The sequence below is a fragment of the Megalops cyprinoides genome, chromosome 1, assembly GCF_013368585.1.
Source record: "Megalops cyprinoides isolate fMegCyp1 chromosome 1, fMegCyp1.pri, whole genome shotgun sequence".
Lineage (NCBI taxonomy): Eukaryota > Metazoa > Chordata > Actinopteri > Elopiformes > Megalopidae > Megalops > Megalops cyprinoides.
Window position 1 is genome coordinate 66910083 of NC_050583.1, and position 25665 is coordinate 66935747.

Here is a 25665-nt window from a genome sequence, read left to right on the forward strand (position 1 = left end):
CAAACCCAGGTCAAAAGGAAGCTGCTGAAACTTACAAATCTAATGTTTACTGATAAATAAAGCACTATACCATCTGCAAGAAAAAATGTGTGTGGGGCTGTACAGTGACATCTGTCACACTTCACTAATGCTTGATTGTTCACTTAGCGTACTCCTGGCTTGACCCAGCACCAGCACACAGACACACAGTGAAGGAAAAACATTTGGGATAGTTTCAGGGAATGTACTTTTGCTGTTCTTATAATGACTACAGAGATACTTACTGACATTGCTGCTTTCATCTTTCCTATCTTTTTAAAATATTTTTTGTTGTCATTTTATTTCGCTATAGCTGGAATAAAACCACTTTGGCAACATTTTCAAGCACCTTGAAGAATGCCGTCAAAGAGGAAGAGAGAGAGGGACAAGAGACCTAATTCAATTAGGAATGGAGAAATATGGTAATAACCACTAATAGCCATCCTTGAGATGCACATAATTGCAGCTGCTGTACATTCCTCAGAAATGTGTGGTCGGCCCAAGTAACACTGCAAAGCAGAAAGCACACTCCCTTTCTCTTTCAGGCGTTCATGCTACCTTTTCCTGCCAGCCCACTCAAACGCCAGTGGAGGTCTCAATGGGCCCTGACTGACAGCATGAAAGCATGGCCAGTCGTGGTGCGGATCCTCTGATGCCTCATTTGGTGGCTAAAATGTGAAACATTCCTAATTCCAAATAAAAACACTGCACAAAGGTGGAGTCACGAGTTTTCTACTGACTACTGTTTATGTCTGTCACTTGTGACAGTGTACTTTTCATGGGAAAAGTACCTTTTAGGATTAATAAGGTTTACATACACAGTGGTCATGAGAACAGCGACTGCAACAGTAGTTGACACATCAGCTTTCATTAGAAGGTGTTAACATAGTGTCATAAATTTATACAGCTGTCATGTTAACCTCATTTGCACCCTTTATAAGGAATCCACATGTCCTACAACCTGTGTTGTTTGTTTAGAGCAATTCCACTGTGAGCTATGACTTGCAGTAGGAGGCACAGATTTCATAGACAGCACTGAAAGCCAATCATAGGCTTATTAGCACAAGCGGGGGAAAAATGAAGGCGATAAAGACAAATGTTTTGGCACATACGCAAACAACTTTCACATCCCTGCACTCATGTTTTACATCAAAGGCACTAATACCTCAGGCCCCATCTACAGTTGGTGGTAAAATCCATTCTTCCAGATCCAATAAGGCTGGTCGTATGATGGTGCAAACAGTAATGCTAAAATCCTTATCAAGACAAGCAACTAGGAAATAAAACATGCTCGGTTTACCAAACATGAAGTATTTTTTTCCCCTCATACTTATGACTACCTGGTAAGCTAATTCGCGTTTAAAAAATTAAACTGTAGCCAGCCAGCAAATGTTAAGAAGATAAGGCTACAAAGTTTTTGGTAGTTATGTAGGCAAATGCAGGTTTTTCAAGTAAGAATAGTTGTTACGGCCACAAGCCTACAAAAAAAAAGACTACCATGAATAAAGTAACTGAGAAGGCGCCATGTCCTGAACTTCACGCACACTCTTGAAAGAAGATGAAAACTGAAAATTCAGACTTCCCTGAAGTTGTGTTGGATTTTTCTTTCAACTTTCTTTATTTGTTCCCCCTTCCAACTGGGATCACTGCACTGGCCTTCGGCTACAGACCTGGACAGTCCACACTGGAAAGTATGCAGGCTTGCTGGAGCCTTATTTTAATTTACATTGCCTGCAAATTCCAGCCATATTTAACCATTTTTGAAGCAGAGAAGTTAATGCCAAAATCAATAAGGAACAGAGGGAGTGTCCACTTTGAATAATTCATTCTGGAACATGGGAAAGCTGGTCCTGCCATCTGGCTTTTGAAGTCTTCAAAACCACTTTGAGGCTTGTTGACACAGCTTGAGCAGTGTACTAACGTTGGGGTGGGGAGTGTGTGTGTGTGTGTGTGGGGGGGTGCTTTTTCTAAAATAAGGGCCTGGGACTGCATTTGCCCCTGGCCGTGTCCCCTACGCACTCATGAAGCAAGCTAGGCTCTTGAACAGTCATCCCTGACTTCTGGCGTGGGGCTCCATTCCAGGCATTCCTTGTGGCTGGCATGGCGACACCGTGACATTCGCCAGTTCTTGCCAGCGCAAACTAACACATACTGCATGTGCGGCACTCCTCCAGGGAAGTGGGTGTGACCGTGCTGACTGCCAGTCACCTTCATGGGGATGGTTACGCAGGTTAGGTTCATGGGAATTAAAATAGGCAAAAAGGTAAAAATAGGTAGGTAAGATACACAGGGGAAGGTTAGGCAGCGGAAGTTCAAGGGGAAGGTTGGGTAGCAGAGGTGCATGGAGAAGGGCGGTGAGGTACATGTTGAAGGTGAAGTATGTGAGGTACATGGTAGAAGGTGAGGTAGGTAAAATACATAGGGTAAGCTTATGTAGCAGACGTATATGGGGAAGGATAGGTAATGGAAGTGCATGAGGAAGGTGAGGTACATGGAAAAGACACCCATCCCCTGCAGTTCAAGAGTCACAGTCAAGGCTGTTATGACCTGGTATTTATTGCAAACTCACGAAATACAGGCTCTTAAATATCTCCATTACCAGAACGTCACTCCCTTGCATTTCCACCTTGGGAAAGCAACAGCTTTTTGATGATTTAAATGGCAAATATACACCCCCCCCCCCTCAGGCATCAGCGTTTTTCTATATCTTGTCTCCTCTGAGTTCAGACATTGCTTAGTTCAAGTACAGACACTTTATATGACATTTAAGATACGCAAATGCACTCTGTAATTGTTGTTGCCGACCTGCCAGGGTTTGTTACACTCGATAGCCTATCATGCACTGCAGCCCTCTGGGGGGGGGGGGGGGGGGGGGGGGGGGGAGCTGTTGAAAGTCAGGGTTGCTGCTCCAGAACTCAGTGATCTGGCAGCAGACTGGAAGTGTGGGTGAGGCAGGTCCAGACATGGCTACTCTGGTGTGTGAGTGGAGGAGGGAGGCCTACAGGTGGACTCCCTTCCACAGAAGAAAATGTGGTGGACAGAGGAGAAGGAGAAGAGAGAACTCTTACAGATGAAGCGGACAAACATGTAGCAGATTTGTGCCGCTTCAAGAAAAGCTGGCAGGATTTTGTCTTGGTGGTCTGCTGAACCACCCAAGTATAAGTACATGTAGCTTGTTCATTTTTCAAAGAGCTGTAAGTTTAGCACCTGGAACCAACATCATGCTATGTTGAAACTAACCTATACCAAGGGCCCAGTGAGAAGGCGGTTATGAGGAGTTTGGCCCGAGAACAGCTGCAGTGGCCCTGATCCTTACTTGTTGACATTCCTGGTCCCTTCAGGACACAAGTGTAAACAAGAGGGCAGCATGGAGGCTGAAGCTGGCAGTTAGGAGGGCAAGTTCCAAACATTAAAAACAAAGTCCTCCTCTCAATGAGCACTGCTTATTGTTGTGCGGACGTTGTCATGCAACATGCACACCGGGTGCTGCCAGGAGGGTGGGGAGGGCAACCCCACCCCCTCCGCACAACAGCGAAAACATCACACATCACACATCACACTCACACTGGACAGCAAATTGGTAAGGCAAAGGGGCTGTGCTGGTGGTGCGTGTGTGTGTGTGTGTGTGTGTGTGTGTGTGTGTGTAGGGGGGTACAGTCAAAATCATGTGAGCGTTCGCCACGCACTCCATTCTCACATGGACCAGCAGCCTCTTGGTGGTCACCCAGTCACAGCAGCATTGTGGGAATTCAAATAACAACCACAGTGTTTAACAAGGATGCAATGGCACGTTGAATCAGGCCATGAGAAGGGTATTATAGAGTGTTGCAATGGAAATTCCAATAGTTAGTCAAAACATCCTTCTGTAAACTGTGCGTGTGTGGCAGTGGTGGGTCTGATTTTAGTCACTCTTTGGAGTGACACCCAATTCTTTTTTTTTTTTTCTAAATATGGCAAACTGACAGCAGTTAGTTGCCATGACGGTGGAAGGAGGCTTTTCTCCACCCAGCCTTCCCCGTTCTCGTGAGCACTGCTTCCCGTTTTGAGCGTAATGTATTTTACATTAATCACCCTGTCTCTACTGACTCGGCCCCGCTTTCTTCTTTTTTAGAGCAACAGAGAGAGAGAGAGAGAGCAAGAGAGACAGAGAGAGAGAGAGAGAGCGGGCGAGAGAGAGAAGAGAGAGCAAGAGAGACAGAGAGAGAGAGAGAGAGCGGGCGAGAGAGAGAAGAGAGAGCAAGAGAGACAGAGAGAGGAGGAGAGAGAGAATCCTCTTGAGCAACCACGATCAAGGAGAACTGGACTGAGCGGCTAAGCCCGACACGGACGTATGATGTTCCAGCGCTCACCTGGAAGCGAAAACACAGCACAGCGGCCACAGAACAGGGGGGAGGGGGTCGAACCCCCGGAGCCTCGCGGCAGGGGCGCTGTGAGACCTGGGAGTGTTGGGCAGAGCGCCGCGTCGGGGAGACGCGGGCACGCGAGCGATCGTTAATGCAAGCACGGGCACGCCGAAGCGCCCGAACAGCCCTCCGCGCTCGCTGGAACGCCGGCTGACGCGCGCGCTTCTCGTCTTGGCAGAGCGCGGAGCTGTCGGGAAAGCGGAGGCTGCTGCGACAACCGCCCCCACCCCCCCCCCCCACCCCCCCAAAGTGTGCGCTTAGCGCTGCTGTTTTAAGCGCTCGGCCCTCGCCTGCAGCTTTACGAGAAAACACACCCTGGTCTCATCACGTGACCGCCGGTCCTCTTTGCTCGCAGATTAAACATTTACCGAGAGCCTCAGAACTGTTGCCCGCGCATAATGCACTGCATTAGGAGACCTATTTTCTTCAACGGCTTGATGACACACAGCAAACGTTGATTTCTTTTGTTTTCCTGATCGCTGTGGGGCATGGTCAAGCCAAGGCCCTCAATAAAAGCAAACCAAAGGTATATTTCACACACTGAGCACAAGGGGCTGGGTTTTCCTGCTGCGATCACACTCTCTGGTACCTCATTAAAATGCATTCAATCTGAGCAGGCCGCAGTTCTGGTGCAAAAATATCTCCCTTACAAGAGGCCAGGCGCCCAGCACTGCAATCCTCTCTAGAGACGACACTGCTTTCCACATTCATTTTGAATCCAACCTCTGAAATATGGTCTATTTACAAAACCAATGAGAGATCCCATGTGTCACATAATTGCTAACAGTGGGGATGGGAAACAATCACATGACTTAAATTAGCCACCGGAGCTTTTCTTTCAATTTAAACTAAATTTGAGACAGTTAATGGGAGGGAAATTTATACTGCTTTTAACAGGAGAGTCACAAACAGAGGCTGCAACTACCTGCCTGTGCTCGAGATCTGATTTCCAGCACAGGGTGATCCACAAGCTCTTACTACATCAGATGGTGCAACGGCTCATTACATGACATTATTTATTTGCTTAGAAGAAGCCCTTAACCTTGACTTACTCAGCTAACCATTTCGCTCATTATCATTATTCAGCAGGATATTGAGTGAAGCAATTCAGTTCCAGCACCCTACTCAAAAGAGACCACCCTGCACCAGATTTTAACCTGCAAGTTTCAGGTAAGTGCTTTGTAAACGCTACGTCACACTGTCATCCAATCGGGATCTGGTGTGTCACCCCGTCCCCCAATTGGGACCAGGGATTCATGGGAAACTGAGCAGCGACATCAACATCATAATCTTGAATGCATTCTTGTGTTAATTCAGTGTTTAATAAAGGGTGGTGCTGGTTAGTGAGTTTTTATTAGCTGAAGCATTATTTTTTGAGTATTGACTCAGCATAATCTGACTGAGGCTAAAGTGAGATTTCTCAGTTACTCTATGACCACAGCTGGGGACATAACTAGTAAGGTTACACAAACCATAAAAGCTTTTTCTCACCCCTGTTTATTTTCTGCCCATGATACTGCTAACACTATCCCTTTCAATGAAGTTCATCCTGTCATTTTCCTCCTTTGAACCTAAATAAAGTTACCGAGTCAGAAAAGGAAAGCACTGAAAGACCCATGCTCTGCTGCCTAGATGCTGCTACGTGTCAAACCAAAATTTCACTTCATATTTCTCGCAACGCCTACTATTTAAAAACAAAAACGTGGCACCAATTTCCAGCAGCGACCTCAAATCCATCTCAGAACAGACCAGGCAGTGCACGGGACTGGTTGTTCTGTATAATTTGGGGTGTGGGGTGGTGTGGACTGCTCGCCACGCCAATGAAATGTTGCAAAAGAAGAAAGACAAAGTAAGCACGGCGGAAAGATGCACACAGCACAACAGCAGCAGTGCTTGCGTTCCCCTACTGACTGTGGGATACACTGGGGACCCTTGGAGCTCTGGAGGCAGAGAACACATGGACCACGGACTCTGATGTTACCTCGAAGAGAGGGGGGGGACGAGAGGCCAGTATCCAGGCAGAGAGAGGGATAGCGTCTGGCTCCATCGTCATCCTCTGCGTTATCGTTGCTATGGCTTCCAAGAGTTTGAGCTGCAGCACCGCGGCCTGGCAGTGCGACTGTGGTGCCATCCTCCTCCATGGTGGGGGGGGGGGGGGGGGGGGGGGGGGGGGATGGGTGAGAGAGAGAAACCGATACAGGCGAGAAATGCTGGCAGGCCAGTGCCGCCTGTCTGTCAGGTGCCAAACTCAACAAATATTCTGGGAAGGTCACCACTGTAGCCCAGCCCATCATGACAGCACAGCACTGGCAAAGGGCTAGAAATCTGGATTACAAGGGAACTAGGGTTCTGAAAATTGACCAGTAGTCTACTCTTCCATTATCACTGAAAGCATCTCACTCACTCACACACACAATATTACCGCACATTCATAGCATGCAATGATGTTGAGTTTTCTGACAAATATTTTCAGGTTAGGCCTGGAGAATTTTTTTATGCACCACATAGAGACCCAGAAGGGGGCCAAGGAGAGTGACGCAATGTTAAACTGGGCATCATTTATTATTGGTAAATATAGCCAAAAACTTTTCCTTTCAGGTTTTATCTCCATAAAAGAAAATGCTCTGTAATCCTCCAACCACACTCTTGAGGTTCTTCCATGAGACCGAAAGCAAACGTTTTCTTCGTAACTCGGGTTCTTGGCTTGGGATTCTGCGATTGTTTGTATGAGTGCGTTCTGTCGTACTCTCCCTCTGCTCGCTGGCAAGGGGCTAATTCCAACGGAGAGGATGAAGTCAGGAACATCAGGTGTGAACTGCAAAAATACTCCCAAATTCGGTTACTAGGAAACAAACTACAGTCCTGCGAGGGCCGGAGAAGGCCTGAGACTGCTCGAAACAGTTCTGTCATCCGTTTTTCTTATTAGATAATTTCGGTCAGATTATAAATAGCGGCATTTTAGTGCATCTCAAGGGAAACAGGAAAAAACTTGTGATCACCGCCTCTGCTGGTAAGCGCTCCTCACAGCTCAGAGTACTTCTTCTGTATTTCCTCTTGAGAAACTGCCAGTCGGGTGTGCGGTCGGTGGCTATTAGCACAACACAACCAAATATATGCGTGCAAAACAACTTGCGTTCATGACCAATTCGTACCAAAGTAACAACCATTTCGGTTTCAGCCTATGTTTTTGGTGTGTCATGATTTCTTTAAAACCAACAGTATTGGGCCTCAGAGATTTTAGTTTTGAGGAAAAAAAATAAAACACATTACAAGATTCACCTGCTTAGCAGACAGTCTTGTGCAAGGTGACTTGCATAGGCTATGTCCATTTATATAGCTGCGCATTTACTGAAGCTTTACCTCAGCTCTATATGGAACCTGGAACCTGCAACCCCAACGTTTAGACCAATGAACAAAGCGTCACTGCCGGCCTGCGTACATTACAATTACTGCTAGAGCTTGCAAGCAGTCAGAAAAAACGCAGCCGGTTTAAACATTACAAGCAATTTTAATCTCATCTCCATGCAGTTATGGCAGCGAAGGTGGGGCAAATGAGACACTTAACGTGGCCCCACAGAAAAGACACTCCGCACAGTGTCAAAGCACGGGCTACCCTGCCTGCTTGCTCTGCACCACCCTCCGTCCCAACTCTGTCATTGGCCTGTCTGCTGCCCTGAGCTTTGAGCATAGAACTGGAAGTCACAGAGACTGAGGATAGTCAAGAAGCGAACAAAAAAAAAAACTGTACTGTATAAAACGTCCTTGTGAGTTTCTGTGTTCACGTGTGGCAGACTGCAGAAAAAAAGTCCACCAGTGAAAACTCAAAGTGATTTGCGTAGCCAAAAAGAAAGAACGTGGAGGGAGGAAGTCTCATGACAGTCTCATTTAGACATTGTACCATCAAATGCTGCACGTACAGACTGCAGTGCTGCCGTCTCAAAAGGAGAAGCCCTTTACTCTCATTTGTCAGAACTGATCACGTTTAATTTATGGCCTTGGTTTCATGTTGCATAATCTTATTGGAACAGGAATATGTGTTATACTTTCAGTTGCAAAAGAAAATGACACCTACCCCCAACAGAAGATCTTGAGAGTGTAACATGGTTACATCAGTGTAATAAACTACAGTCACGGATCAGGACATGTAAGACTGAGCGCTGTGGAATAGGCAGTGTTCCAACAGACTACCGGGCTTCACGTGGTTAAACGCTTGCGCATCATGGCTTCAAACGGGAGAATCTGGCATGGTAATACACTGCTCTTGTTAACCTTTCACAACATTAAAGACCATGCAGAGGAAGTTGCATGACATGCTTTACATAACATGTGTAGACCACAATCGTCAGCCCGAACAAATGCTGAGTAACTAGAAACCAATTTTTCCGTGCAAAAGCCAAACTCAAGCACAAACTCGTGCGCAAATGGCATCGTAGTTGATGATGTCTAACAATCCCAACAAGGATCGACAATTACAACTTCTTTGAAGGTATTTTTTTCCTAAATAGTAAGATCTCGTGCATGGATTCGCTTCTTGATTAAATTGCAGAACTGCCCCCTTTTCGGTTGTTCATCTACGACGATTCGAACTGTGCTGATCAATGGCATCTGAAGATGGTCGCCGTTTTCCTTTTGTGTATTAAGATTACAAAGTTCGAATGTACAACTCCGATAAATCTCACACGACTATATTCCCTAAATGATAAACAAAAAAATCGCTGCAGTTCTGCATACATGACATGACGCTTCTTCAGGGTATTTCTTGCAAGTCAATGTTTTCATGTGATCTAACTAGCTAGCTTGCGATCTCGTCTGATCTGACAGAATAACCACTGCATTTTCTTCTGAATGTCTAATTTGCTTGTCTCTAAAGCTTGCTAACTCTACAGTTCTTTTAACTCACAGGGGGAATACATGTTATTGTTATTAGTGTTGTACGCTTACGATAAGTTCAAACGTCAGAATCCCACCGTGCGTCAGTGCGATCTCAACAGCAGTGCATTGCACAAAATACCGCTACCCTCTTATCTCCAACACGCAGGGCCAGAGGCTGTATTTCTCATCAAAAATCGGTGACTGTGGAAAGGGATTACAGCTGTGACTTTTGTCCTGCTAACAACATGCACAGCTTTCGTTCGCCAGCGGTGGCCGTTAACAGCTGCACAACCATTTAGGTCTCGCTTGCTTGTGATCATCAGCATCAGCAACGGCCGTCTTTACTCCACGGTGACATAAGAAATGATTTGTCATTGCTTAGCTAGCGAGCTGAACATCACCAGGGCGTGACACCCCTTGCCTCCCTCCTCCTTCAAAAATGCTGCCAGAAATAAGCACTCGCTGAAAGTGCCTAACCTGAATAGCTAAAGGATTGACGTTTCTCAACACCCTGCGGTTGCTACACCATTTCCAATGCCCGAGTTTTGTCTTACCTTGTTCAGTGATGGCACCAACAGCCCGCGCCATTTCGGTGCGTTCTCCTCGCTGTAGAAGTCGTACTGGAGCGGCGGCGCTTGCATGGCTGGCGACGGCTCTGTTCTTGGAAGCAATGTTTGCCGTCTTTTCCCTCGCCCCTTACATTAAAGATCAAGGTATGCAGGAGCAAAAAAAAAAAGGGGTCGTACTCGAAAGGCGCAGCGTTCTGTATCAAAACGAGTGGTCCGTGTGTTTGGGTGATTCAGAATATAGCTTCACGCATTCCACCTTGCAGTGCGATCATCGCATCGGTGCGATAGTAGCTCGCTCGCTACAGATGTTGATAGCTTTCCTCCACCTCAGACAGTGGTTGGCGTCTGCTGACGGTAACTGTACCGAGACTTGCGTAACTGGGGGATTTAAAGAAGAAGTAACGTTGACGTTAGCTAATAAACGACTTGCTTATTAGTTAATGTTAGCTAGATAAAATGCTATCGATCCCTTTTCAGTCGGAGGTTAGTCTTCTGGAGCGGCTGGCTACTGCTAGCTCGTTAGCTAGCTAGCTAAACACACCCAGGAGGAGGTGATATATGTCATCACCGAGCACTTGAAAACGCGATGGTCCTTCTCAGTCGGTCAGTTGAAGCATTCCGTACTTAGTTTTGGGGAAAAGCCCCACTTCGGTGCATAATCGCCCATTTTCATCGAATGTGTCCGGGAGGAAGAGAGGGAGGCTCACCTTGTTATCCTCCATGAATTTAAAGTTATCAGTATCATTCCCAGAAAGATGTCTCCTGGTAAGCTGCTATACTAGTCACGGAGATAGCCCGATTCCCGATTTCAAGTAGGATGCCCCCTTTAATTTCAGTGTCTTTTGCCAAAGTGATTAATTCGGGCGATTGTTATGGCTCTGGTGCAGTTGTTGCTGGAACAAGAGAGGAGCATGCGCAGTGGCCATCTTCTGCGTTATCTAAACTCGCACCCTCCCCCACACGGAATGAGAATAGATTGAAGGGTCACAGACTTAAGTAATAGATCCCGGAGAAAGCAAACGTTTTAGAAACAGCTATAATCTGTGAAGAGCTCCACCAGCTTCGTGGAGACGCACTGAACCTGTACACACACAAAAAAACACAAATACAAATACTTGATTTGAGTAGGCTATTATTGATGGATGAATGAATGTTTTGACAACCATATATTAGCAAATAAAGTAGGGGTATCGGTGAAAACAACGGTCATTGTGTGTTTTTATTAGTTGGTCAACGCTACAGAAACCCATCTTTTAACATAGTAACTATGCATTTTACGATTTATGGATCCTGTTTAATAAAAACACGGGAAAAAAATCTGGGATGTATTGTAATGATCCACGACATTGCGTCGACTCTCTCAATTCTCTCATTAGTGGTGTTTACCACCAGATTAAACAACACCATGTCAGAAGACAGTGTTTCGGACACACCAACCCTAATCAACAGTGGTTTAGTAAAATAAAAAAGCATTAAGTCTGGGAGTGTCAGCTGAAACTATAAGGCCATGGTACATCTCTTTATCTTTATCATGAAGCATGCGATTAAAACTGTGTTGTTACATCTGGAGATCCTTTTCACACTAAAGCGAAGGCTGCCCCCACAACATGGTAATTCTAGTGAAGCAGCAAAGGCATTTACATTTGCATCATGGGTATGCCTAAAAGACAAGAAGCACATGAATTGTCACAGATGTGAATGGGAAGTTGTTGCTGTTGCTCATTTAACTTGACTGGATACACTTACTATTGTGCTGGAAGTCACTCTGGATAAGAGCGTCTTCTTAATTGCATGTAACGTAAAGTAAGGTAATGTATGCAGGCAGCCATTCATTTTAAATAACAGAATGGTTTTACTGGACAAAATGCACACACTGCACGTTTTTGGAATCACTCATGGCAAAATTACTTGACATGTGACATGTTTTTATTACTCATTTTCTGTTATCAGTGTTCTCAGCATCCTGACCCACTTATTCGACATACTATCCCGTGATTATTTAATCAATAAATTAAATAAATAAACACCCTTTTAGAAAGCAGGCGCTACGAGTTTGTTTTGTATTCCGTGGTTACGAAAAGGGAAACACCCTAATTCCAAAAAAGGACTGTATATATCATGCACTAGACTAGTAGGGAATATTTCCTAAATTTCACAGGTTCACTTTCAGTGTCATATTTGGCAAGTTTTTGTCTACCAATATATCAAATCCTAAAAAAGGAACTTACTTTATTATTATTATTATTATTATTATTATTATATTAATTATTATCACTATTATTGATAATAATGTTATTATTATCATTATTATTGATAATATTTTTCTTTACCAGTTAACGCAAATTTCCATGTAACGTATACTAAATCATCAAACATCCTCACACAGCTGCATCCCGTATCGAGCGTGTCTGTCAGAACACTTATGATTGGACAGATCTTAAAAAGCCTGGCTGACATTCGCTGTTGCATATGCCAATCATCGCCAACGCTTTACACGAGGAAATGTTAGGAGTGTTTTTGCATAACCTTTCCTATTTGACATTGGTTTGTTATCCTCGCTGGACACCATGAATAAATATATACTACCTGTATCGGTGCTGGGGACTGTAGTTGGTTGTGGTGTTTTGTTAAAGTAAGTTATAACCGCTTTTAGCTCGCTAATTGAGCTGGCTAGCTAATCCCCCGCCAGCGTGTGTTGGCTTGCTAACTACCTAAAAGAGCAGCTTGCTATCTTCTGTACACTTGAATAGTTTTAAATTGACCCTCACTTTTATAACACCGGTTTATTACAGTTTTACAGCAACAAATGTTCTGCTGTCTCACATCAACAAATAGCCGGCTAGCTAGCTTTCTCTGGCATATTGGCGGCGTGGAGTAGGTAACTAGATTGCTAACAAACTAGCCAGCGAGGTGAGATGAAATTAAATTGCCGGCAGTTTTCTGGATTGTGCTGCGACTATTGATGTAACAAACGTAAAGGCAATCGAAAATGATTTGGCTGTATTCATGCACTTGCCTTGATTCATTTCTCTGTTGTTTCCCCATAAGGGATCACATGACTGGTGGCGTCTGTCCTAGCAAAGATAAAATCCAAGGGAAGACTGTTGTCATCACAGGGGCAAACACGGGGCTAGGCAAAGAGACTGCCCGAGAACTGGCGAAGAGAGGTAAAGAAGTGTACTATTTGCACTCTTATATACTGCACATATAAAGATGTGACTTTGCAAAAACCAGACTTTGCCATCATGTGTCATGATAGAGTGTTTAATAACATAGTCTGCTTTCAGTCAAAAGTTATGTGGAGAAATTACGAAGGTCAAAATTGATGAATTAAAGAAAAAAAAAAAAACACGTCACATTGTTTATGAGCTGCATTTTTAAGCATTGTGCTTGGATAAATTTGAGTGCATGGACGAGGACGGGGGTGCAGGACTGAGTTTGCCTTGCTCTCCGTCTTCTTACCATTTCTTTATGTAAAGGGGGCAGGATTATCATGGGTTGCCGAAACATGGAGAAGTGCGAGACTGCCGCCAGAGAGATCCGCGGAGAGACTTTGAATAAGCATGTGTATGCGCGCCACATTGATTTGGCCTCCATCAAGTCCATCCGTGAGTTTGCCAACAGAGTCAACCAGGGTAAGATTACGTTTCAGATACTTACCAAGAAAACGCCTTAGAAACTCTGCTTAGTTTTATAAGGCAAATTAACTGTAATTGATTATTTTTTTTTTTTACCTCTAAGCATCACAAAGTGAACAATGGCGAATGTCGAGATCTCCTTGTTTCTAACTGAGGGTTAGTATGTCGTGCCCTGCCTGATTGGGATTTGATTTCAGAGGAGGAACGTGTGGATATACTGATAAACAATGCAGGAGTGATGAGATGTCCAGCCTGGAAGACAGAAGATGGCTTTGATATGCAGTTTGGTGTGAACCATTTGGGTAAGCCAGCTGAACATTTACATTTATTCATTTGGCAGACGCTTTTATCCAAAGCGACTTACATAGGTTACAGTTCTTTACAATGTTATCCATTTATACAGCTGGATATTTACTGAGGCAACTGTGGGTTAAGTACCTTGCCCAAGGGTACAGCAGCAGTGTCCCAGCGGGGATTGAACCGGCAACCTTTCGGTTATAAGTCCTGCTCCTTAACCACTATGCTACACTGCTGAACACCTTGCAACCTATTGAATTGGATCAAATCAGAATCATTTTCTCATTGAAACTTGTCCAGAACATTGTGGACTTAAGACATCAACATTCATCCATTCAGGACATCATAGAAGTCAATATTCGGCAAATTGGATGGAGCTCTTGCCAGTGTATTGAATGTGCGTATTTGTACGTCCTCTGCCAAGGCCACTTCTTGCTGACAAACCGTCTGCTGGAGAAGCTGAAGAGCTCTGCCCCCAGTCGGGTCATAAACCTGTCCTCGCTGGCTCACATTGTGGGGGAGATGGACTTTAATGACCTTAACTGGGAGAGAAAGAAGTACGACACGAAGAAGGCTTACTGCCAAAGCAAGCTTGCCAATGTGCTGTTCACTAGGGAACTGGCTAAGCGACTACAAGGCAAGTCACTGAGTTTTATAGGTTGTGAAGGTTTTCAAAAATTCCTTTTACCAGTAATGTGTTTTCAGTGTTGGGTTTCCTTTGTGTAAAACTGAAGATGGGCTGTAGAAATGTAAGTGTCAGCCGCAGACCTGATGAGCTGGCCGACCTTCTGTGCGAGGTCTAATTGAATGTTTCTTGCAGGCACCGGGGTGACGGTGAATGCATTGCACCCTGGGGTGGCGGCCACAGAGCTAGGGAGACACACCGGCATGCATCGGTCACAGTTCTCCAGCACAGTCCTTGGTGAGACCGCTCTCTGGACCAGGCAGAGCATTCCGTTAAGAGTAGATCAGTTAACCACAGACTCTCCTGCTCAAATAGTAAATAGGTGATTTCTCGGCTAGTGTCACTAGATTTGGGCTTCATTTGGAAACCGTATGGTTCTTGTGGACCCCAGGAGGACTAGCTTGTTGTTAAGGCATCAGCTAGTGAGAATCTTCATAATATTACACATTAAACAATTGGGGGTAAACAGACTTATGAGGGTGGCTTTTTCCCAGTGTGTGTCTGTGTTACTTTTGCAACAGAGAAATCCCACAAGTTGATTACTGAGCAACTTCAGGGTTTGCAGTATTCTCAAAAAAAATGTATACTTTCTAAAAACATCTCTTGCTCAAGCAGGGTCCCAGTAGGAATCACAGTTATACTGGTGTCAAGCATAATCTTATTCTACACACTAAATTTGGTTGACGTCCTCATGGTGTGAAACCGCTGCAGAAATGAAATAGTAGAGTGAAACACAAGTTGGTTAATCATTTGAAAGTCTGTAGGTGCACCCCACGTGAATTGTGTCTCTCAACACAACTCAACACCACTCACTTCATCCAAGAGCTTTGGAAAGAGCCAATGTTTGCTGGTTGCTGTTGCCAGGACCATAGCTGGCCCAGCTGCAGTAGTTGCTAGTACATGTCTTCACGTAGTGGTGTCCGAACACAAACTTGGGAGATAGAGGAAAAAATCATTCTGACAGCTTTGATGCCGGCGCCTTTCCTCTCTCCACAGGTCCCTTCTTCTACCTGCTGGTGAAGACGCCGCAGCAGGGGGCACAGCCCACTGTCTTCTTGGCAGTGGCTAAGGAGCTGGAGGAGGTCACTGGCAGGTATTTTGACGTCCTTCAGGAGAAGGAGCCAGCGCCGCAGGCCCTGGACGACGAGGCTGCCCAGAGGCTCTGGGAGGCAAGCGCCAGCCTCGTGGGCTTGGAACAGATGGAGCCCGCGCCACCTACCAACGGGACCACGGACCCACTCCCTCCCCATCAGCACCAGGGCCCCATGCCCATCATTGCTGTCCCACAGCAGGCATGACTCCACAGAACCGGGTCAAGGGACAGAAATGTCGCCGCCTGTCCAAAATGTCCTTGAACACAAAGCGCAGTGTGACAGTGATTTCTGGTCACTTTGAAAAGGCAAACTCTCTATTATTGTGAAGGAGGACACCGTTTTATACCAAGCTGGATACAAATTTTAAAAAGGGAAGAGACGTAACAGTGTATCAACCACAAGGATAAAGTATGATTTCATGCATGTTATTGGAAATTAATATTGGTTTATCACATTTGTTCAATTTATGCCTTTTGCTGTGTAAATATAATAATTTAATGTAATAGGTAAACATGATTTATATTAAAAGGAAATAAATGAATATATAAGCACATAAAATGTTTTTGTAAGCTTACTTTTCGGTCTGTCACAAAGATCATATAATTTAATGACTTAGTCCATAGTCTCCTTTCAATACTGTGTTAACATGTTGAACAGATCTCTCACACAATGGAAAGAGGGGAAACTGCACAGGATGTAAAACTGACAGACTTTATTTTACAGTATTTACATAATGCATTGCAATATGAAAATGTTAATGTTGCAGGAAAAGGGAAAAAAATAGATCATAATTATTTTTTTAGTTGTGGAAAGAGAGCCCAATGGAAATAGCCTGTAGTGTTTATTTTATAATCAAGAAGAAAGTGACAAATCTTTAACCACCAGCAGCAGCTCTGCTGGTACCTTGTTCATCTCCGATAGCATTGCACGAGGTAGACACACCCAAATCAATTTTGGCCATAACTTGATCAATGAAACATGGAAAACAAAAATTTGGCATATGATTAAAAAATGAAGTGAAATAGCTTCAAGGGAATGTTCATCTCAGTTTTTGTCTGATGGTCTAACTGCCAGCGTTCTACTCAACACTGTGTGGGAAGTACTACAATAATTAAGACGAATGTCATTCAACAGTACCACTGGACAAAGGCTGTACAGTTATACCTCATTTGGAATAGTTCATAACGGTTTGACTTCAAAAGCACAGTTTTATTTAGTCATGTAAATGATAACAAAATCGCTGTTCATTTTGGAAACCAGAGTAAAACACAACCCCAGTGTCACAGCATTTGAGCACATATGTATATAGATGTGTATATTCATATACATTTTAATGCATATGTATGTATACATATACCCATATATGTGTGTATGCATACTTTTTACACACATATACACAGATATATACATAAACATCACATTTTTTTGTAATACCTTAACAGCTTTTGTGCAAATTTTAACACCAGTGTATGCCATAGCATTAAAAACACAAGTATTTAAAATGGGTAATGGCTTATAATTTAAAGTTTCTAAATTAAAAAAGCAAGGTTTTCATGTCTGGAGGACTAAGTCTCGCAATAAAAAACAAAAAATAAAACCCCCCAAAAAAAACATCAGTGTTAATAGGATGGGCACCTTTCCTTTTCAGTCTGAAAATACTTTTACAGTATGTTTCTGAAAATTAGCAGGCTGCAAAAGTCCTTTAAAGTAGTACCCAAGCTATTTGCATCACACGATGAACCTTTACACCTGTACAGTCTGGGCAACTGTACAACATATATGCACAGATATCTACATTACCAGTCTTTAGTGTACAACTTCAAATCAGCTTGCTTCAAAAAAATACTACATTAATATTTACAACGATTAAATATAAGTCTATTAAGCACTTGTGTGGTAGCATAAGATACTAAGTGGTGGCAACACTTTAAAAAAATGAAAATATTAAAAAAAAGAAGAAAGTCCTTTCTGTTACATGCCACAATAAATAAGAACAATAAAAAAAGAAGTCCCAAGCCAACTATTCCACAGTGAAGATGCGTTCCAAGCATTCTCCGATGCTGAAGCAGTAGTGTTCTTTGTGGCATGGACAAATCCCACAATGCAATGTGGTCAGTAGCTGTTCTCATGTCCCGCCAGGATGTACAGGTTGCTGTGTGCTGTGGGATTGTCTGTTGGTCTGCTCTCTAACACCACCACTCTGCAGCACAAAAAGCAGATGAATTCACAAATACATTCTCCCGCCTTCTTTCACCTGTTCAGTTTGCTTTAACATCATTTAGCTTTAAAGGATTTGAGGGAGGTCCTCCAACTTACCTGAAAGTTCCCTGACTTATATCCCTGTCTTTATGTCTTATGTTCCCTGTCTTTATATTTCTTTTCATTTACAATGTGTCTTCTTTTTAAATTTGTAAATTTGTATTTTACTGTATTTATTGTATTTTATTGTATATTTTGTATATTTTTTTTCCTATGTCACGTGCCTTATTTGTACTGTGTTTACATAAATGTTCCTCAGTGTGCTGCTGTTGCAGACCACCCACAATTTCGTTGCACCCCCACCGTGCAATGACAATAAAGTCTATTCTGATTCTGATTCTTATACTAGATAAATATCACCCTGAAAGACTTTAACCTCACAATAATATACAGCACTATCAAATATCTAGTACATATATAAAGTATAAAAGTATACATGACACGTGTCACTGTGTAGTCTGTTTAAGGCCCAGGTAATCAGTGAATCAGAATCACAGTGTGGGTTCTGACCACAACTCATACAATGCCAATAACTTAATCTCTAGCCAGCACTCCGAGGCTGAACATCCAGAATCAGCATGCCTGTCAAAGGTTTAATCTATATGAAGCATGGGGGAAGAGAGGCTGAAATTCATCACATGATGCAGGTTTTACGGATGAGATGGATCTAGGGGAAGATGTGAAACACTATTCTCTGCCAAGATCCATTCACCGAAGTACTTTCACCTGCTCGTCATAAATAATTTATGTGGCCACAGGAGGGCAGCATTGTGATTTTGAAGACTGGATAGCAACACTCACAAAAACAGCTCTCAAAGAATCTCTTTCACCAAGGATTTGTTCTAGAAGTTACAGATAAAGTCTGAAGAGTAGCAAAGACTGAATGCCCTGTTATACACAAGACTAGAATCCTTTGTGGCTTCTGGGTTGTTTTTTTTAATTTTTTTTTAGGTTGTTGACTGCTTTGTTTTGAGAGATGTTTTGCTTGGAACATTGGATACTTGTGGTATTTACTCAAAACAGAGTTTTGAAATAAATGGGTAATCCTGAGACGTCAGTGTGTTTAGCTCAGGCCAAAACTGTACAAGGGTCAGGAGGAAAAAATAAACAATATGTAAGATTCCTAGGAAGTACGGATTTATCTAGCGCAACCAACTAGCTACGTACTTCCCAACACACATAAGTAAAAATGCCTCTATTTCAATCTAATTACAAAGTACTCAAGTTTGAGTAGTAAATTTAGGCATCACTTTCTTCTTATTTTATATATTTCTTATTCACCCTTGCAACCACCAAACTAGTGTTGTGTAAGAAATGGGGAAAAAAATGCAAAACTTGCTTCAACTGAGAATAAGCACACTGTTTAGAACGCAGGCCAGAATAGCATTCCATCTAAAGCAGCAACGGCCCGCAGGATTGGCGGTTATCTCAAGTTCCGTCAGGGAGTAGGAGTCATCGCAGGAGTGTCGCAGGAGTGTCATGCTGTACCTTACACCTGTGAGCTCTTACACTGAGAAGATCAGTGGCCCAATGGCTAGGAGTAACGTACGGCTGGGACCTGTGACTCTTCCAGGGCTGCCATTCAGTGCTGCCCTGTGCTCAGAACCAACGGAAATGTCTCCACAGTCACAAAACTGCAGCATGGCATTAAGAGAAACGTGCACGCAGAAGGCGCCGTACTCCAAGCACAGCAACTACTCACAGAGATTTACTTTCTGCCTCAGTGAAAAATTAGAACATTGAAAATTGAGTAATGTATCAATCTTACGAGAAGCATGAGCACACACGGTTGTTGCGCTGCTCTGACACAACACATCAAACAACGTCCCGAGCTCTGTGTTTAATTGTCTGCATCTTCACTCACCTGTCGGACCCCAAGAGCCGGAAGATTCTCGTGTTGTCAGAAATCTCTTGCGTAATCTGCTCAGTAAGGGAAGAGATGGGATTACTGTCACGTGACTGCAATCACTCTCCACGCATTCACTCAAAACCATCAGCAAATAAAGACCGAAAATTAATAATCAACTGTTCGTTTAACTTGTTTAGAGGGGGATATACTGGTAAAATGTGAATATTTAGGTTATTCCAGAGACTGGGCTTAGTAGTAGTAGTGATTTTTGAAACATACTGTTCTTCAATGAATGATCCCTGGTGTTGGGTAATGCACAGAAACTTCCTCAGGTATGGAAGTAAAGTTCATTCCATGAGTAGAGTTGATTCTACTCAGTAATACGCTAAGTATTGACTGGAATTATGTAAAAATAGTGGTGACAATCACAGAACCCAAATCAATTTCAAATACTGCAATAGCAATTCTATGTATTATTCTTATAATCTATGCTTCATTCAAGTACTTGTATGTGCTTGAATTGTTCTTGCCGATTCATACATACCAATTACACCGATACCTACCTGCCTACATTCATACATACATACCTCTACCCAGGTGAGCAATAACCCCACTGAGAATTGTCAAGGTGAGGCCATTTCAGTGGGTTTGTGAATTCGATGGTAGTTTGAATCAGTACGAATGGAAATTGACTAAATCGCCATCATCCTTTATTACCATCTTTCCACAAGCATCGCCTGAAAGCCTGAACTTACTTCATTGGATTTGAAGCTCCGTCCTTGCATACCATGCTTCCAGAATGCCAAAACACTGTCCTGGAGGCATACTGAAAGAGGTACAGCAGTTGCTCAGTGCAATTTCTTTTGAAGGGAAAGGTTATGTCTTTATATAATGAAAAATTACACCCCTCCTCCCAACACACTGCTTTTCACTCCCTGGCTCCCAAAAGAAAGTAATTTTGTTCCTTGCCAATTACAAACGTTTTCCCAAGTTGTAAAGCCACTGTAGTTGAAGAGACTGTAATCCCGACTGCTGAGAACTGATTTTAACTCTGAAATGAAGGTGTTTATTAGATATGCGGACTTTGGCTTTTGCAGTGAGGAAAAATTAGTTAATTGTAAAAAAATAAATAAATAAATATTTCAACAATCTGGTGGGAACAAGGAAACACATGCAGCAAAATTAGTCACGACATGGCCGTGAACCGTGAATTACATTTTCAGCAAGTAACACAGCAAAGTAAGATTTCGTAAAATGTCGCTGGCTAACACAGGCGTTCCACGACTGACAGAATGTGTTTATTTGCTGACTTTACACATTCATCCGGAGCATCCAACATCTTACATTTTCCAAAAGATCCACTTGCATGATTCTGGTTCAGCACGCTGCTTAAAGACACAACAGCAGTGCCATACCAGGGAGATCAGCATTCTGAAATACTTCTGGTGAATCTGCATTCAGTTCCCTACCAACTTCTCCAATTTGTACTGTGAGCAATGAAGATCTTCAGAAGAAATTTGTGGAGATTAACAGTATTTACCTATCGACTCAATCTGGAAGTTGAACGTCAGCTCGGCCGACAGTTTCTTGCTGGATTTTAACCTCCCCTGCAAGTTCACAATCTTAATACACCCTGGGGAACAGAAGAAGCAAAATGTCACAAACTAGCACACATTTCTCTCTTAAGTGGTATGGCCCACTGCCCCGCTGTTATACAGACTGCTGACTTGACACATTTTCACTGTTAACCATGAAACCCCAGTCAGCTCTGGTCATAGGACAACTCGCAGGGCGAAAGAACTTACGATCGAGGCAGACTAAAATCGTATCCTTCTCCAGCTGGGTCACGTGGATCACACAGGTCTGTGGTGTGTCTAATGGGACATAAAAGGGACGTTATAGAGCAAGATCAATACAGCTCCTTTAAGGCAGTGCACAGCAGATCCATAAAAAGCAAAATCCTCCCAACACTGACATGTGACTATCTTAAATGAGACTTAAATGTCACTGTAAAACCTCATTCTTTGCCTTGAAAATACCATCCTGTGAACATTACAAAAATGAAACTTCCAACAAAACGCTAACTAAATATTAGATGTTTTGTCTTTTTTTCTTATAATAGTAGGGCCGTGCCTTTTTAGTAAATTGTTAGAATTAGATCTTGGATTATCGGCTTGTCTGGAAAGGCACTTGAAAAATGTTTAACACAGCATCTTCCTCACATAAACCCTCAGACACAAAAGGACTGCTAACACACTGTCTCTCCTCTTCTCATACATATTTCATACAGTGTACAATTTACTGTTCCGCTACAGCAGTCTGGGTCAGACGGGAAAGAGCACCTCTGTTACTGTTTCCCTTTATCTTTATTGAAGGCTTCCATTACTGCATACACAGACACTAATGTAAAACCAGCAATTCTCAAAACTGGACTGCAAGATGACATTCGACCTGAAGTTGTGACCTGCTTCACAGCAGAGTGTTTCACAGCAATTTTCCCACAATACACTGCTGGAGCAGCACAGACACTGAAGCTAGCAACTTGGATATGAGTTCTGGATTGGTAAACCCTACCTGACTCTGTGAACCAGGAGCACGTGGAGTTGGGGTTGACCGTCTCAAAGCGTACCACCTGGTTCAGCTCCGTACCCTTGCTAACAGCCATGCAGATCAGGGGGTACTGCTGCTCTGGAACCACCAACATTTCGAACACCTCCAGCGGGCAGGGCAGGGGGAAGTCAATGTTCTGGGGGAGCACAGGGCGACACTTTACCTCCCTGCCAGTAGAAGGTCTGTCTGATGAAAGCTGAGGTAGGAACAGCCCTGCGACCTCACCTTGATGAGCATAAACTTCTGCATGGAGTCCACCCACTCCAACAGGACCACGCTGGACTGGAAGGCCCCGCAGAGATACTTGTGACCTGTGTAAGGGTTCCTCACTGGACGTGAGGAGAGACAAGTGAAACTAGGGTCAGAGCAAGGCTGTCAATCACACCAAATGCCAGCTGTCAGTCACTATCAATGCAAATTTCAGGTCCATCTAAATGAAGCTCAGTAGGCTTGATCTCAGGTGTGTCTGTGTGTCTGTGTGCGTTGTATAGACCTTTTCAATTAAAAAACAGTAACATTGCATGCGTGCACGCATGACTTAATTACCTAGAGATTTAGCTAAAAATTTTACCTGTGGTAATACTTTGAAGTACAATTTACCCCCACCCTCCCAGACACACACGCACACACACACATGCACACACACACATGCACACACGCGCACACACGCGCGCACACACGCGCGCACACACGCGCACACACACGCGCACACACACGCGCACACACACGCGCACACACACACACACACACACACCTCCGGGAACGCAATGCAACTTGTATCAAAGTGATGTGCCCAGACAGCAGAATTTAAAAAAAAAAAAAAAAAAAGCCCCCCCAGAAGCAGAGCAAAGTAGCACTCAGCAGAGCCGGCCCAGATGAGCAGTAAAACGGGCCTACGACCTGCAGGAGCGGAGAATGCTCCGGCTCGCGGAGCGCTCACCTACGCAGCACTTCTGGCATCCCTTTGTGTCCGGGATCTTATTGGACACCGCAAACTTCCTGGAATCACAGAAAAAACCAAACAAGGCGTTTCACGACGATGGCGGTCAATGTGATTGCGGTCAGCTGCGTGAATCTGATACGTCGGTGTAAACGGAGGGCCTCTTTACCTTGGAATGATCTTGTCCGGAAGCTTGTGTGTGGGAATGGCAACGGGAAGCTTCTGCATTTGCCGAGCATATTCAAACAGGCCCGCGAGGTTGTGAGAGTAGAGCTGGGAGGCTTTGCCTAAGACACACAAGCAATAAAGCATTTCCAAACTTTGGAAGTGAAGCAATCAATACATCCACTAAACATCCTTCATTTCATGTGTTTCACAGTTTTCACCACAAAAACCTGAAAAAGGTCAAGAACATCACAACATATTTCTGACACATACAAATGTATTATCTTACATATGAAATTCCCCAAGAAAACATTCAAGCATTGCATCATAAGTATTTAAGCATACAGAACACTAGTATATACAGGTTTCCTTTATATATACAAAGAAAATGAACAGTGAAAAGCTTATGGGGCGCAAAAATTAACCTTACCAGATATCGAGAGCAGGCTGTTGTTCATTACATAAAGCCATGTACATCTTCGGGGAAAGATCTGAGAAAGAGACAACAGTTACAGTTTCTTTTACTTCTATATCCATGTATCTCTCATTAACTGCTGTGAATCAGATGTCATATTTAGAAGACAAACCTGTTCCATTGAGGTCTCATGCAGCTCATTCAGATTTAATGTGTATATGCCCTCTTCTGCACCAAATATCAAATATTGGTCTGAAACAAAATGTTATAAACACATTCAGAACATGGAATGATGACAGCTGTCAATCCAATTCATACTATTAGAAAATATTTCCTTTAAAAAACTACTACTAACGTGGCAACATGCATTAGCTCATTGTCTTAGTTTCACCACTGTCATGGAAAAGTAGTATGGGATCCAAACTATATAGAACATACTTTTTAATATATCAATAATACATGGCTTACATTTCAACGTTTATCCGTTATTACATCTTTTACCAGCGTACTTGTTCGACACATACTGCATAATACATTTAATGTGTATTCATATTTATGATGAATGTATACAATTTGATATATGAAAACAGCAAAAAAATAAATTCAAATTCAACAAGAATGAAAACAAACTGTGACTTTATCTCTAAGCAGGGGATAGTGTACAGAAGTTGCTATGTATTTTATGATGGTTAAATGTAATTAAATCTAATTTATTAATGAAGGTCGAGTAATTTTATTTTAAAGATGAAACACTGCATAATGCTTAATGACCTAATTACCTATGAAGCTCTCATAACAGTGAACAATACTGCATTAAAAATCAGGCAAAATGGAGAACATATTATGTGGAAGTACCCATGAATAGGTAACTAAGTAACAGCACTGAGCATTTCACTAAACTATGCATACATATTCCAAGACCACAAAGAGCAGGATACAATTAGCACAGGTTGCCATTGACTCAGACGTGAAGATCACAATTAGCAGCCTACTTGCTGTTTGTTTGGTATTCAGATCAGTCCATAGATGCTTGTCTTCCACTGATAGCTCTGTGAAAGAGTGGTGCTAAAAGGTAGTCTCACTGGTGCACTGGGTCAGTTTCTACAGCCTGTCTATTGTCTAGTCGCTGTCCTATGACAATCAGCATTTCCCCCAATTAGAGGAGACACAGAGCAAGCCATTAATGTTTATGTGCAAAAGAGAGGGCCAATGGAGCTGAAGGCATAAAAAGCTCTCCAACTGATTCAATAACACAGACATGCTGGAAGACGCAGGGCAGGGCCCACCTCTGGTGTCTGGGTTGATCCAGGAGGTGGCGCAGTGGATCTTCAATGGACAGCCGTTAAAGACCTTGGAGAAGCACGCTCCCATCTGTTCAGGAAAAGAAGGAGCAATTGGCTTTGCACAGTACATTACGTAAAGCTCAGCTGATAACGTTCTGTAAAAATACTGCTCTCTGGGTTCCTATGAAGTTTTAATGACAATAGCTCATTTGTCAAACTGATAAAGTGGAGGGACTTCAAGCAGTCAAAATTAATTTCTTCCTTTTTAGATAGGCTACCAGAATGTGTGGGAAACATTCATGTAAAATAAAAAGAATGTTCAAATACAGTTCTCATTTTTCATGCAGCACTATCACCTCGGCTCAACTGAGGAATATGCAAAGCACAACCCCACAGCTCATACCGTGGATCTAAAGCACATCAACATTACTTCAGTCTACCGTGCGACTGAAGATCAACGGAGACAGCTCACTCATCTTTGCTCATCTTACTTACATGGACCTTTGGCGTAGGTGGTAGACCATTGCTTATGGGCTTCTGCAAAGACAAGATCCAAGTCAGCCGAGTC

At 43.2% G+C, this 25665-nt stretch overlaps 3 protein-coding genes across 9 annotated transcripts in view; 1 reads left to right on the top strand and 2 right to left on the bottom strand.

The window, feature by feature from the left end:
- LOC118793587 (son of sevenless homolog 1) overlaps positions 1–10780 on the bottom strand; it is a 50955-nt gene extending 40175 nt beyond the window's left edge. For both annotated transcript variants that reach the window (XM_036551823.1, XM_036551815.1), the window contains exon 1: positions 9848–10780. In XM_036551823.1, coding sequence (XP_036407716.1) covers positions 9848–9934 — 87 coding nt within the window. In that variant the 5' untranslated portion in view covers positions 9935–10780. The remainder of the gene's footprint in view (positions 1–9847) is intronic.
- Positions 10781–12355: 1575 nt separating this feature from the next.
- LOC118793604 (retinol dehydrogenase 13-like) lies at positions 12356–15997 on the top strand. 2 transcript variants are annotated; one of them, XM_036551834.1, is made up of 7 exons: positions 12356–12494; positions 12911–13029; positions 13342–13497; positions 13698–13802; positions 14222–14434; positions 14618–14719; positions 15479–15997. In XM_036551834.1, exons 1-7 carry the CDS (start codon positions 12430–12432, stop codon positions 15778–15780), a joined length of 1062 nt encoding a protein of 353 aa, XP_036407727.1. In that variant the 5' UTR covers positions 12356–12429; the 3' UTR covers positions 15781–15997. The 2 variants fall into 2 exon arrangements, with proteins under 2 accessions (XP_036407727.1, XP_036407734.1); XM_036551841.1 differs by having other exon boundaries at positions 13342–13470.
- Positions 15998–17039: 1042 nt separating this feature from the next.
- Positions 17040–25665, bottom strand: part of LOC118791344 (mitogen-activated protein kinase kinase kinase kinase 3) — an 84213-nt gene continuing 75587 nt past the window's right edge. For 4 of the 5 annotated variants that reach the window (XM_036548705.1, XM_036548687.1, XM_036548678.1 and 1 more), the window contains 13 exons: positions 25593–25634; positions 25101–25185; positions 23987–24066; positions 23830–23890; positions 23404–23521; positions 23235–23293; positions 22520–22623; positions 22259–22430; positions 21490–21558; positions 21225–21317; positions 20440–20510; positions 19700–19755; positions 17041–17776 (listed from right to left, as the gene is read on the bottom strand). In XM_036548705.1, coding sequence (XP_036404598.1) covers positions 17689–17776; positions 19700–19755; positions 20440–20510; positions 21225–21317; positions 21490–21558; positions 22259–22430; positions 22520–22623; positions 23235–23293; positions 23404–23521; positions 23830–23890; positions 23987–24066; positions 25101–25185; positions 25593–25634 — 1098 coding nt within the window. In that variant the 3' untranslated portion in view covers positions 17041–17688. Of the gene's footprint in view, positions 17777–19699; positions 19756–20439; positions 20511–21224; positions 21318–21489; positions 21559–22258; positions 22431–22519; positions 22624–23234; positions 23294–23403; positions 23522–23829; positions 23891–23986; positions 24067–25100; positions 25186–25592; positions 25635–25665 lie in introns of all 5 variants that reach the window. The other variant, XM_036548669.1, reaches the window with a different exon arrangement.

What these genes read in the sequence shown, in the direction of transcription:
- LOC118793604 (XM_036551834.1), top strand. Translation starts at nt 12,430, where the DNA reads ATGAATAAATATATACTACCTGTATCGGTGCTGGGGACTGTAGTTGGT. An exon ending in GGTTGTGGTGTTTTGTTAAA is followed by an intron (nt 12,495 to 12,910) that starts GTAAGTTATAAC and finishes TTTCCCCATAAG; the next exon opens with GGATCACATGACTGGTGGCG. An exon ending in CCGAGAACTGGCGAAGAGAG is followed by an intron (nt 13,030 to 13,341) that starts GTAAAGAAGTGT and finishes CTTTATGTAAAG; the next exon opens with GGGGCAGGATTATCATGGGT.